The 14,007-nt window shown below is 44.0% G+C and overlaps 1 protein-coding gene across 5 annotated transcripts in view; it reads right to left on the reverse strand.

The window, feature by feature from the left end:
* Positions 1 to 1,946: 1,946 nt before the first annotated feature.
* FAM107B (family with sequence similarity 107 member B) overlaps positions 1,947 to 14,007 on the reverse strand; it is a 191,313-nt gene continuing 179,252 nt past the window's right edge. For all 5 annotated transcript variants that reach the window (XM_006191593.3, XM_032474065.1, XM_032474064.1 and 2 more), the window contains 3 exons: positions 13,234 to 13,417; positions 5,605 to 5,755; positions 1,947 to 4,642 (listed from right to left, as the gene is read on the reverse strand). In XM_006191593.3, coding sequence (XP_006191655.1) covers positions 4,526 to 4,642; positions 5,605 to 5,755; positions 13,234 to 13,417 — 452 coding nt within the window. In that variant the 3' untranslated portion in view covers positions 1,947 to 4,525. The remainder of the gene's footprint in view (positions 4,643 to 5,604; positions 5,756 to 13,233; positions 13,418 to 14,007) is intronic.

Here is a 14,007-nt window from a genome sequence, read left to right on the forward strand (position 1 = left end):
ATTTGAATTGATTGGTGGACTCAGTAGATCAGCCTCTCCAGTGTGGGTGGACACCAGTCAATCAGTTAAGGGCCTGAAACAAAATGTTCTACATAGAACAAAATGCAGAAGAAAGGTTTCTCTCTCCAACTGCCGAGCTGGGACATTGGTCTTCTGTCCTTGGACTGAGTCTTACACCATCAGCATCCCTGGTTCCAAGATCTTAAGACTCAAACTCAATTATACCATTATGGGCTTTCCCGAGTCTCTGCTTGTAGACTGCAGATGGTGGGACTTTTGGGCCTCCAAATTCTATGACCCAATTTCCATAATAGGTCTTGTTTTATATATGTTTCCATACACCTATTCTGTCTATACATTTGGCTCTGTTTCTCTGGAGAACCCTAACATGTCAAGCATGTTTCATGTACTGTTTAAGGTTCAAAACATACCACATCTGTCATTGCAGTTTAAGTTGTTTGAGGCAATTTAATTAAATTCACAATAAATGTTTAAATGCTCAAGAGAAATGGGTGTTTCCTCCCTTCCTTCCTGAATAATTCAGTCAAAGGTCACTGCTGAGCAAGGACAGGAGATGGGCTGCGTGCAGGGGGCTGGAGGAAACAGTATGTGTGTGGAGGAGGGCGGCAGCCATATGCTCACTGCTGGAGAAGGGCTGCCATGTGGGAAGGTGGAAAGCTAGAAGGTGCCACTGGGATAGAACTGGGGTATTGACGCCAACTCAGGATTTTCATAACTGTAGATGCAAAAAATGAATACCAGAGTAAATGTGAGAATACAGATTCACAGTTACACCCACAGCTCCTGCTTCCAAACTCTGAGGGGCCCGGGAGCAGCACCGCCCCCACAGCTATCAGCCTGCTTTCAATAAAGAACCCAGTGCCCTCTTCACCAGACTCTGGTTGGCATTACCATCTTGCTAGGAAATCTAGGGGCTGGTGGGAAGACGTTCCAAAACATCCCCAATTGAACATCAGACTGCATTTTCTCATGAGGGAAAAAAAAGTGCAAATTATAGTCGTGAGATTGTAAGGCTGGCTCATCAAGATTTTATTTAGCTGAAGACTTTGACATAAAACACTGCATTTTTCAACATACTAGCACATGCCAGCCTGGTGGTATTCTAATACTTCCTTTAGCTGCACAATAGCAACTTAAAGTCTTATGATACATTAATTGACCTCTGTCTTCTTTCAAATCTATGACAGACAGTGGTCCAATGAAATGGATTGATGGCCTCAAAACGGTCACCTTGGAAAACTGCCTCATTATTCTAAGGATGCAGCTACTCTTCAAATTATTTTGGGGACCCATCTCCTGCACTGGTCTTTACAGCTCATGGTATAACCTTAGACAAATCTTCACTGCCCTGAGCAGATTTATTTTTTTAAGAGTCCAAAGGCACTCAACAGAGTTGGGTGACCAAGCTGAATAGTAATTGGGTGAGTGGGAGATAAAAGCATAATTAATAAACTAAAGAGACTTGAATCTCCAAACTATTTTAACCAATAGTATAAAGGAGTCATGTGTATAGCTTCCTAATATCTTTGAGGATGGAATTAATTTAGCTGAATAAGCAAAATAATTTCACGGTCACACTTACATGATATGCCAGATGTACTAGCCTCAGAAGCAATAAAAAAAATATGTATCTCCCACTGTACTGCCAAGCTTAACTCAGAAAACTGTGATCTGAAGGACTGATAGCTGCTGCTAAAATACTGTGTATTCTAAGCAAAGTGTAGCATAATAACTTAGTGTGTTTGTTTGACATAATAGATTGCCAGCCTTGACCGACTCAAGGCAAGAGGACAGAACTGATTTTGGGGGAAGACCATCAGTGGGAAACCCTAGAGCCACTTTCTAATCCTCGCACTGAACACAGCACCACCCTCCCCCAACTTCAGTTCCAGATACCCGTCTTAAACAGATCAGACAAACACGGCTGCGGGATCCAAGCATGTGGTGATTTTTATTAAGAATAACTTTGGTTCTAAGAATTCCACCCTCAATTCTGTAATACTTTCCGTTAAAAACAATTATACAAGAGCAAATACAAAAAATATTAAATTATGAAAACAAATCCATTAAGGCCCCCTTTATATATAATATATACACTCAAACAAGTCAAGATTTTTCAGAGTAGAAGAATAAAGTCAACTGTGATAGTTCAGAAAGCAACGCTACTTTACTACTTGGAGACTAGAAAACACTGAACGAGTTTAAGAAAACCACAGAGTGGAAAAATGGAGCCTTTTTGGTCAAAAAGCGGCTCAAAGCACAAAACTGCTTGGATGTTCATGAGTCCTAGGGTTTGGACTGTACAGTTTAAAGCATGTGGTAGGAGTGGGGGGCGGGAATGATGACTTTTTAAACTCAGGCTTGGAACCGAGCTTCCCTACCTGCACACCCCTCTGCTCCGTGAGCAGACATCACTGGACACTATTTACAAGTTTCCTTTCGGCCACACCTTGTACTACTAACCACAAAGAGCTGTAGATTTGTGAGATCAGAAGGGAAACGCTTTTCTGACTTATTTTTTTCCCAGTGAAGGATGAATTCCAGGTAAGTTCTAGGCACAGAACTGGTCCTTCTAAGGAGCCTGTCAGGGCCCTTGAGAACTTTATCAAGTGGCAGAGCTGCTTTAAAGATACAGGATCCAAAGATCCTACACCCAGTTGGATTAAAGGCTCCCAGCTAGTTCTGAATCTTCATTTTACAATTCGCATCATTAGTCCGCATACCCAAAGAAAAGAACCCTAGTCAATGTGCAATCAGAAACGTACTTTCAAGATGATCGGTTAACACACTTTCTTCTCTCAAAAAGAATGATGGGGAAAAAGTTACCATTTCATCCTTCAAAGGCGTATTACATAGAGCAACATTTTATCTTAAGCATCTGGTATTTTATTTAAATAATACTTGCCGCTGAGAGGAACGATCCATTTCAGGCATCATCAGTACGTTCTCTAACCAGCAGTGCGTTTTCTGTGCGCTCCCTTCTGCCTTGTTCACATTAGGGTTGAATGACACGAGCCTACTCCCAACCACGAAAACTGCTGCACCCCCACAGAGGTGCATCTCTGCTCTGCTTATTAAGGATTCAAAAATTGGGGATCCAGCTTTCAGACTCTTAAAAGGAGTTATAAGAAGAGCCTGAGATGGACAGATTACTGGCTGAACCATTTCTGCCAAGAATACACTGAATCCACGGATTCTTCCAGACCAACCCAAGGAGAACGTTTCCCTGCCCACACTGGCAATAGAAGGTGAATTTGTGTAAGAATCTGGCTGTGACTGGTAATTCAGAGCTCATGCCAGCTGGAAGGTAAACGGGGAGGCCTCCGCCTCCCCCCTAGTCCTGAGAGATGCAGTACAGTAGTCGGCAACGTCACCCTCACCAACAGCATCACCGGCACTAAGACAGTGGTGAAAAGTCTTTCACAAGAAAAAAAAAAAGGGGCAAAGAAATGAGGGATCATTCAGAAAATTTCAAAGCTTGGATTCGAGTAACAACCAAAATGTAGAAATCTTGCTATAAATCTTCCAACTGGGCCTCCTTGAGACCGATCTACTTTTGTTTCACATTAAAATACCTAAAGAACTCCTCCTTCCCAGCTCCTGGTGGGAGCTCTCGCCACACTGCTCTCAGCAGAAACCAAAAGATTTGGAGTCTCTGCTTTTGACACTGAAGTTGGGTTATGTGGACTAGTTTTTATTCCTCAAAGGATTGGGAGATTGTTTCATAGAAAAGGACATGCTGAGCAAGAAACTTAAAAAACAAAATAAAACAAACCCCCTAACAGTTATGAAAGCAATACATGGATTTATACGAGGCACCTTCTCTGAAGTGGAAAGTCACCACGTAGCATCAGAGAACCAAAAGGAATTAAAATAAGATCAAGGTGGATGCTTATGTAGTTTTGTTTATGTATTTTGTATCCTTTTTTTTTTTTAACTTCTCTCCCTATTTCTGAATTTAAATGCCAACAAAGGTAACAGCTGTGTTCAACATTAATATGAGCATTCTCTGGTGTTAAGTCTGACATGGGTGAAAGTGTACATTAAACAAGAAAACAGAATTTACAAATGGTGGACGTTAACAGATCAAACGCATTTCTATGCAATCTAAATTATCGAGTAGGTGACTAAAGAAGATGTAACACACTTCCTTTAATTTTTAAAAGAAAAAAGGCTCTGTGCCCCACTAAATTTGGACTGAAAGAAAAACCAAGTAGTGCAACTCTCAAGAATTGATTCCAGTGTCCTCTTCCTTTATTTGTTGTTGTTATTTTTTTCTTTAAGTCTTTGAATACAGGTCCATCATCCCAACTTAAGTGCTGGTCGACATCCTTCGCTGAGCCAATTGGAACTGCAACCGTCACAGGTAACTTATCCACCCAGACGGTCGGGAAACCGAAACCGAATCCTTTTTAAAGTCACAGTTCTCTGCTGGCAAAGACTCTCTCCAGGGGCTGCGGCCCCGAGATTAAGCGCGTGCCGGGCCGGGTGCGGTCTCTGCGGCCTACGACTCCTGCGCTTGGGCCACCTCTTGGCCTGTTCTTCTGAGATTGCCTTTCACCTTCACAAACTCTGGGGCATTTTCTTGCTCTTCTTGCAACTTTTGCTTCTCAAGCTCAAGCTAAATGAGAAACAGGAAAATTATTTACAAATTACTTACAAACTGAGAGGCTTTCTAAAAACACTTCCTCTTTCCAAAGTCCCTAAGGACGTCATTTCCCACTGGAAGAAAGTCTCTCCTGGTTGCCACTGTATATGTCTGCCTGGATCTAGGTCCTCGGCTACGAATTCTGCATGGGAGCAGCAGCTGACTGGTTCTTACTGAAATACCAAGGGATGACCAGAGCCTACAAAATCAAGCCTAAGGCTTAAAACAAGGGCCAAGCTCAGCGCCCAGGTGCTCTGCAGTCTTACTGAAGCTGAACTTCACTCACTGCTTGAGCTCCCAGCACTGGGCTGTGAATTCAGTTCCCCAGTTTGGGCTTTGCCCCCCGAATCTCTACTAGGTCCTCAACAGAATCCTTCTCTGCACCCTGAATGGATTTTAGTCCATCTGCGGACAACTGTCTCAGATTTCCCTTTCATGGTATATAAACATACACATCTGACATGTCTGGGAAATTCTGCTAGTTCCTCATCTCTCAGGACAAGATAGAGAAAGACAAGTACTGTATGATCTCTCTTATATGTGGAATCTAAAAACATGACATGGAAAAGCAGAGAGTAAAATGGACACTAGCAGGAGCCGGGGGGAGGGGATGGGAAAGGTGCTATTTAAGGGTACAGACTTGCAACTGGAGATAAATCATAAGCCCTGGAGACCTAATTCACAGTAGAAGGATCACAGGCACCAAAACGATTATAAACATTAACGTTGTTAAGAGGCGAGGTCTTACTGTTCCCATCACTACAAGGAATGATAATTATATGATGCCACAGAGGTGTTGGCCAATGCTACAGCGGCAACTGTGCTGCGATACAAATGCACCGAATCCACAGGCTGCACCCCTTAAACTCACGCAGTGCTGCACGTCCAGTCTGCCTCAGCACAAACAAACTGCCTTTCACCCCTGGCATCCTCACCTGCTCCAACTTCTGCTGCCGTTTTAATAGTTCTATTTCCAAGTCAGATTTCTTCTTTTGTGCTTCTTCTTCCTTCTGCTTTATTACTTGATCTCGTTTTCTCTTTTCCATCACTTTCTGCAGTTCTGGCTTATTCTGAGGGGCAAGACCCCTGCAAAAAAAAGTGTTAACAAAATTTAAAAGTTCTGACTTAATGGATGCATCCTTTGTGGACACAAATCCAAGGCATCCAACAAGGGAAAGGGGTCTAGTGACTGAGCATGACCGTGACGCCTACCACCAGCTAACAGTCAACACTGGGGGCCTCAGAAACCCACGGGCATGAAAGGGCAAAGCATCTTCCAAGAGTAAACAAAAGTCATCATTCGATGAAAATGTATTGAGCGCCTACTGTCTGCCAGACACGAGGCCATGCAAGGGAGGCTGGTGAGGGCGGTCTAGGGTGGGGAAGAGGGGAACAGGGGCTCCCTCGATGGATGTGACCATCACCCACGACAGAGGGAGATGCCTCCACGTGGGGTTTCAGGGGAAGCGTCCCAAGATCCAACCCCTGATCCCATGTACTAAATGCAGCCTTGAGAGAACCTAGTACAGAAATTCCAACAACAAAAAATGGTCCCGGAAACCCCTTTCAACCCATCATTTTTCAGACTTAGGAGAGGGTTCTTGTACTTCTTAAAGGCATGCTCAAGGCTTCATACAGCTGGGGGGCATGGCTACAGAGAACATGGTCCCTGACTCCTAGCCCAGTGCTCTTCACAGCGGAACTGGTCCAGACGTCAGGTTCAACTGCTGTCACGGCACAAAGTCAGGCTTTAGGGAAGCTCAACGCTTCTGAGAGAGAAATTAGCCTGCTGTCTCCTCAAATGGAGCAAAACAGAACCACAGCCCAGGCCACTCCCACCAACTGGCATTTCACGTGTCTGAGGCAGGTCCGGGGCAGGACGTTCATTAGCACTTTCTCGGGCGGGATTTCTGTCCATGTTAATGGGTCAGCCAGGACTCACCTGGGCTCCATCCCCCACCAAGTCCTAGGGGTGCCTCAAGGCCAAGCTGGACCGGTGTGCCCAGCCGGCCCCTCCTCCTCGCCGTCTTCCCTCTTCCCTTTGCCCTTAAGTCCTCTCAACTCAATGTTACAGGTCATGAAGGGCAGTTAAAGTAAAAATGAAACAAACCACAGAACAGGAAAAACACTACCCACTTCAGGCAGCAGAGGGTGTAAGTGACAGCGTAACCACACTCTTGCATCCACACATGCGTACACGTGCACACACATGTACACACACGGGATGGAACAGGCACGCGTGCTTCTCCGGGCTGCGGGCACCAGCGCTGCTGACCCAGCACAGGACGGGGACGGCCGGTGCACCTTCCCACACACTTGCCGGCCTTCCTGATGACGCGTTCTGGTCTGTGCAGCCGGCGTTGTCTACCTCGGTGGTGGCTGTCCAAATTGCTTCTACCAACTAATGCGACTAACCAACCAGGAGTCATCTGAGTGCCTGTTAAATCTAATAATTTCCAAAATGTGCTCTGGTTCTAAGAATCTCAACACCCTGGCCTCAATCCCTTTCAAGTTCACCCTATCACATTGGCAAACCAGTCCTCAATATGTCACACTTCCTCATCTGTCTAGCTGTAATAATAGTAAATGATGTTTCAAACTTGTTGTTTACAAAGTAAAGATCCGTATATTCCATCACTGAAGATTAAGGACACAGAGTCAAAGTAGCGTGTATGCCTCCCCTCCCCACAACTGTCATTAGCAGAAATTGTGGTTTAAAAACAAAACAGAAAACATTAAATTCAGCCAAATTTCCAGTGAAACAAAAGAGACAGGTTACTTTTGTGATTTAATTATGATTTGTTTCACAGTTATTAAGACTGTCTGAGGAGGACAGAAGTACAGATTATTCCAGAAATTAAATCTTTAATCAGTGCAATTAAAAAAAAAGTTGCTGATGGTACTTCACTCCAATAGACTTAAGTGTCATTGAGCACAGGAAAATTTGTAAATAATCTGAGTAAAGAACCACTCAATTTCATGACTATTGAAAAGCCTCATATGATACTACAGACAGAGTTAAGAGATTTAAGTTTTGGGAGAAAGAATTTAGCTACCTGTATAATTTAAATTTCAAACTGTATTTCACTGGCAAAATGAACCTCAACCGCTATCAAGTCCTTCTGGGTTATGCAAAAGCTTTTGAACAAACTTTGACGTATGCCACATTAAGCTGACATTCTATCGCAACATGTGAATGGGCTTAACTAATACACGGTATTCTTTTTCTGTTCAGAGGATTTTACACAACGGTGCAGTAAGATAAAATATTAAATAACATAAAACTCAGGAAAATGGTGCTTATATGATGAATGTTCTACACTTAACAATAGTCAAAAAGTCATACAAATTTAGTTAATATTTTATCGCAGCAACTCACTTAACTTCCTGTGCTGAAATGGAGAAAGTCAAGCACTGCCTATGTGATTCTGAGTCTAAAACTGGATCAGATCGCAGAGATAGCAGAGACAGAAAGAAATGAGCTTCTCTAAATTTCATAAAAATTACAGGCTTTGCATGACAACAGTGGATTCTCTCTATAATCAGTTCTGACATTTGCAGTTAACATGAACTTTCAATCTCTTTATGACTGGGAGCTGCTCCGGGCCTGGGGGCTGTGGACCACTCAAGACCCACAGTCATACCCGAACTGCTTCCTGTGAATATCACAGTAGGCCAACATGATTTTTCAAATTAACAAGTGCTCTTTGAAAAAAAAAAAAAAACAAAGCAGATTAGGTGGATCTATATACATACATGAAAAATAAAAAGTGGAAGGACACCTAAACGCTCCCTGTCAGAGGGCTCCGGCGCACACCGCCTGCACTGTGCTCTATGTGACTGGAGGCCCTGAGAAGTTACAAGGCAGAGGCCCTGTGCCCAGGGCCCGCTCCAGTCCCGCCCCACAGCTAAGAACAGTTCAGTCTGTGCCCTTCCACACCGTCCACACCTTAACAAACGCAGCTCCTCCTCACTTGTAACAACCGCACAAGACATCAGAGCGCACAAGTGCCACGATTTTGCCACACAAAATTTGTCTCTAAATGAGAGGCACTCAGGTTGGTTCTGATTGCTCCCCACTGGACTCCCCTGTCAACGTACGTCATATGCCTACACAAGCATTTCTGTGGGCTGCGTTCACAGAAGTAGGACTGCTCACTGAGCGTCTGCGCATTCTGTATTCTAATGTGTGCTGCCAAACGGCTTTCCAAACAATTTAAATTCCCACTGCTGCAATGAAAACGTATAGACAACTTTTAAAGGTCCAGTTCACATTTCATATAAACCACTGAACTGATCTGGGGGCCGACGGGAACAGTCCGCGTTCACTGCACCCCCACCTCTGCTCCAGCCACGTGTAAATCCGCAAAAGGGAAACTGCCTCCTTGTCCGGGGGGGGCATCGGGGCAGAGGCAGGTCTGGCGCAAACTCCAACAGAGCATCTCCTCCCCAGCCCACCCAGCCAAACATCTCCGGGCCTAGTTTTCTTTCCTTCCTAGCGGGGTGGTGGAGGGCTGCCTTTGGCTTTCAAGCCCTGGATCTTGAATCCTGGCATCTTCTGGTCTGGCCTGCCCTCCCCTGTATGCATGGCTGAGCCCTTTCTACCTGCATGGATCCAAATGCAAAATATTTCTACCTCAACTTTCCATATTTTTTTTCCATGCTGCACAGCTGTGAGTATTTATCGAGGAACTATCTGTCTAGCAAAGCATACAAAGTTAAGAGCAACGGAAAATGCAGGGACCTGGAAACTGTCGACTGAAATATACAAGTCAAGAACCTGTGGTAGTGATCCGTCTCAGGACCTGTGTGGCTTTATCTGCCCCAAAAAGTACTCTTCTTAGAGAAGACAGACTCTCTCTAAATTATATTAGAAAATATTCTTGTTTTCTTACGACCTCTTGAACACTGATCTTTTCACTACAGAAAATAAAGCTTCTTGCAGTCTGCCTTTGTACGCACTGGGAACACCTCAACAATCTGAGAAGCCGACTTAACAGTCAGACCTGGCGGCAAACTGTGGCCAGACCAAAATGTAAAGACTTTTAACCTGAAACTTAGCTGAGTCCAAAAGACGGTGAGTGGAGGAGCAGAATGCTGCACTGGAAAGAGTGCAGGACACAGCACTAGCGTCCCCACAAGAACATGCTCCCCTGAACCGTGACTGCTTCCGCCTCACGGTCTCTGGAAGGTGACCTGAGCAGCTCTCTGACCTGCTGCGGGGCTTTGAGCCAAATGTGCAGCATGAAGAGCAAAGGCATAAAGCTCCACGAAAGCTTGTCTTGTGTTGGTCTCAGTTCTGTCTCCCTCTCCTACCCCTACCCCATCTTCTAATTTGTATTATTATTTTATTCGACTCATTGCTGCCTTTAATTTAAACTGCCTGTAATTCTATGGTGATTTTTACCCTTTTTTATTCCAAAAAAAACGGTCGCATGATCTCGAGAAGACTCCTTAGCCTGTTTCTCTTTTCCTCTCCTTCACAGGTTGAATTAGAACGACTCTAAGACAACACACCCTGGGTTACCGGAGAGATCACCAGATAAGATATGGGAAGGTCCTTTACAAAGTTTAAAAAAGTAAACAGATGTTCATTACGGTACAAACCAGTAACCAAGTATGAATAACCTTTAACCAAATATATACATATTACTGGTGGGATACTTTCTATTATTTGGCACTAAAACTTACAAATAAAAAACCAAAAGTCTCTAAAAAGTATGTGTATGAAAGACAGAAGATGAATTAAAGAAAAAAAAAACTGCCTGAGAAGTTTTTACTCTTAAACCAGCTGTATCTTTAATAAGAGGACCCTATAAAACTCAGACTTTCCCTTGAAAAACTGAAGACATAAGATAAGATATATTCATTTGATTTTTGAAACTTGCCTTTTCTTTCTTTTTTAAAGAATGTTCTTGTTCAATCAGACCAGAACCTTTCAGAGAAAAAGGGGAAAAAGCAATGGGAACTTTCAGGTGATGCTACACAGGAAGTGGAGGATGGAGGGGACTGGCTGAGCACCTGCGACATGCCAGCTGTTTTAACAGGTGTTTCTACATGTTCTTATTTACTTTCACTTTTTAAAGAAAGATATGTTTGTCCCCACTTTATAAATGAAAAAACAGATCTCAAGTTGGAGGACCTTGTCCAAGACCATACAGGTAGGTCAAGTTAAATGGCAAACCAGGGTTTATACCACCTCTCCTCGACCTCAAAGCCCACGTCCTCTATAGATCATGGGACCGGAGGCAACATGAACCTTCTCCAAAATTAGTTGAGCTGGGCCTGGCTAAGGAGTCAGCTGAGCAAACAAGAAAAGATAGCATCGGCGAGAGAAAGGCAGACAGGAGGGAGGTCCGTTTTCACAGAACATGCCAACTCCAGGAAATCTGCAAACAGATTCAATGGCACAAAACTGTAGTGGTTTACAGAGATGTGACCCAGGCTGCTAACTAAGTTTCTGCAGAACAGTGTGTAGCCTCTAATTCAAAGAACAACTGTTCTGCCAGTTTGGGTTTACCTTTGCCTCTGCTCTGCATGGGGCCTTTACATAGACAGGAAACAGCAAACAAAAACCAACCAGAGTTCGAGCTAGAATGCTTCTTCGAGATCAAGTAAGTCCTTGCTCCTACTTTACAGATAAGGGAACTAAGATCCTAGAGGTGAAGACAATCAGAAAACCATTTCGCTTAGAGAACTATTTAGCTCCTCTCTTGTAGAGTATATTAAACTTTCCATCTTCCCACCAAAATGCAGACATGGTTTCCCAGGTAGGACTGCCTCCAAATTCTGTGGCCTGTTTAGGAACTTCCACAGTCCTTTTCTGCTTTGGGCACGATGATACCACATCCATGGTTGGTTTTCGGGTAGTATGTTTCTTTTTTTTCTCTTTTGTAACAAAGACAGGTAGAAGCTAAGCCCTTATTCGAAAAGGATCAAACGCAAGAGCTGTTTGATAAGCATTACTCCAACAAGCACGCTCATGTGCAGGGGACAGAAAAGAAGTCAGTCACATCGCACGCTCTGGAGGGAGAGATGCGTTACACAGAGTCCTGGGACAGGAGTCGGGAGTTCCAGCAGAGGTATATTCAGTGGGAGAACTACCATAAAAACGTCCCCTGAGCCCCTTTAAAAAATTTTTGTTTTTATTTTTATTAGACCTTCCCTCTAAAACATTACCCCAATGCTTAGCTTGGTCTGCATCTCCTTCAGTGCAGTGGGGAGTGGCCATCTTTCCACCAGGGCTTAGCGAAGAGTGGGCGGATGAGTGACCCACAGTTCCACAATTCAGACCAACAAACAGCTGGATTCTGAAGATCTGAAAACACTTCTCAGGGAAGTTTAACAGACCCTAAATGAAGAAAGTAACCCTGTGTCCTAATAAAGCAACTATTTACCACAGGCTCTCCCAGTCCCCCTGCTCAGAATCACTTAAAAAGCGGAGTACACCAAAATCAACACCCCAAATTATGCACGGCACAGATGGAACCCACAAATGGTTTACAAAGAAGATCAAAGGTGAATATTTTGCTCCTCTCCAAAAAAACAAAAATTAATAATAATGAAAATGATGACAGTAATAATTTAAAATCCTACCTAAAAACAAACAAAAATATGAGAAAGGGGGGTCTTCATCTATTGTGAAGTCTGATGTGGTTCCAGACACACTGTATTCTTCTCTGACTGAGGACTCCTTTTTACTTTTATTATCGTAGTATTTATTTTTCTGATAATAAATATATGACAATTATATCCCAACTGACTTGTTAGAATTCCGATGCATAAATCACATAAGGAAATTTTTTTTCTCCAAGTTCACACAAGAACCTGACCTGTAATTTTTTGTTTTTGCATTTTTTAAAAAAATTATTTTATTGAGTTATAGTCAGTTTACAATGTTGTGTCAATTGCCAGTGTAGAACACAATTTTTCAGTTATACACGATCATACATATATTCATTGTCACATACTTTTCCACTGTAAGCTGCCACAAAATCTTGTATATATTTCCCTGTGCTATTCAGTATAATCTTGTTGGTCTATTCTATATATATCTGTCAGTACCTATGAATTTCAAACTCCCAGTCTGTCCCTTCCCACCCCCCTCCCCCCTGGCAACCACAAATCTGTATTCTATGACTATGAGTCTATTTCTGTGTTTTTGCATCCACAATGTTGTCTTAATTTCTGGTGCACAGTACAGTGATTCAGTTATACATATATGTATATATTCCTTTTCACATTCTTTTTCATTACAGGCCATTATAAGGTACTCAGTATAATTCCCCTCTTTTATCCTTAATCCAGCCCCTTCCACACACATTTTAAAATGTGCATCCACCTGTGATGGGGAGGCAGGACTACGGTGCTCTGGGTAACGCTGGGGCAGCGGGGCCTCCAGGCCTGACTTCACATGCCCCAAGTCAAGGATGTTGGAAGGAGTGAGGAAGATTTAAATATGGTCCAGAAACAAAAACCCCTTGAAGCGTTTGTAAATGTAACTAAAGCTAAATCTAGTTACCTTAAAAGTCCCCTAAGGAAAACTGCTCAAAAAGCCATCCTACCTTTTTTGATTCATAAGAAGTTCTCTGTGAAGATCTTGATGGTTCCGGGATGTTTTGACAGGATTGACTAGTTTCTGAGGCCTAATTAGCTCGGGATTGTCATCGTGTATGTAGTCCGGCTCGGCCATGATGTTCCTTGGAACGAGGTACGTGTCCTTCAGGTCAGGATCCTCCGGTGTGCAGTCTGAAACAGAAAGGTGAGATTCACTGTGGTCTCCTCTGCCGGACATCTCCGCAGAGGCCGGGGCCCAGGGCAGGGTCACGGACAGCAGCTCACACCCGGCCTCCTCCTCCGGCCCTTCACTCCCTCCCTGCAAACTCTTCTGGTGCTTTGTCAGAGCAATGGGGGCGTCAAGGAGAGGGGGAACCATGGTACTCTGAGCTGCTCATGATGGAAGCAAGAGAGCCCCACAGCCCGGTGGCCACTGCCAGGCGCACCCTGCGACCCAGGTTACTCAGTGCTTCCCACCACATGTCTACATGCCAGTTTAGCCTCAAAATGAGTACCCCCCACCCCGGCACCAGACCCACTTCCTTCATGCCCCCTTCAGTCTCAAAATTAACACACACTAGAAACGTACAGAGCCCCAGCCCTGCGTCACTGCCAGGGCGCAGGTCTCCCTGGGCGCAGATCCTGCCAGTCACTGGTCCTGGTCTCTCTCCTGCTCATGTGAGCGCCCCAGGGGCTTATCCTGTTAATATCCTGGGCCCTCCTCCAAATGCCACCTTCTTGGAGAGGCCCGACCTCCTAACTGCGCTGCTTACCCTGCACGC

The sequence above is a fragment of the Camelus ferus genome, chromosome 35 (genome assembly GCF_009834535.1).
Source record: "Camelus ferus isolate YT-003-E chromosome 35, BCGSAC_Cfer_1.0, whole genome shotgun sequence".
In the NCBI taxonomy this organism is placed as follows: domain Eukaryota; kingdom Metazoa; phylum Chordata; class Mammalia; order Artiodactyla; family Camelidae; genus Camelus; species Camelus ferus.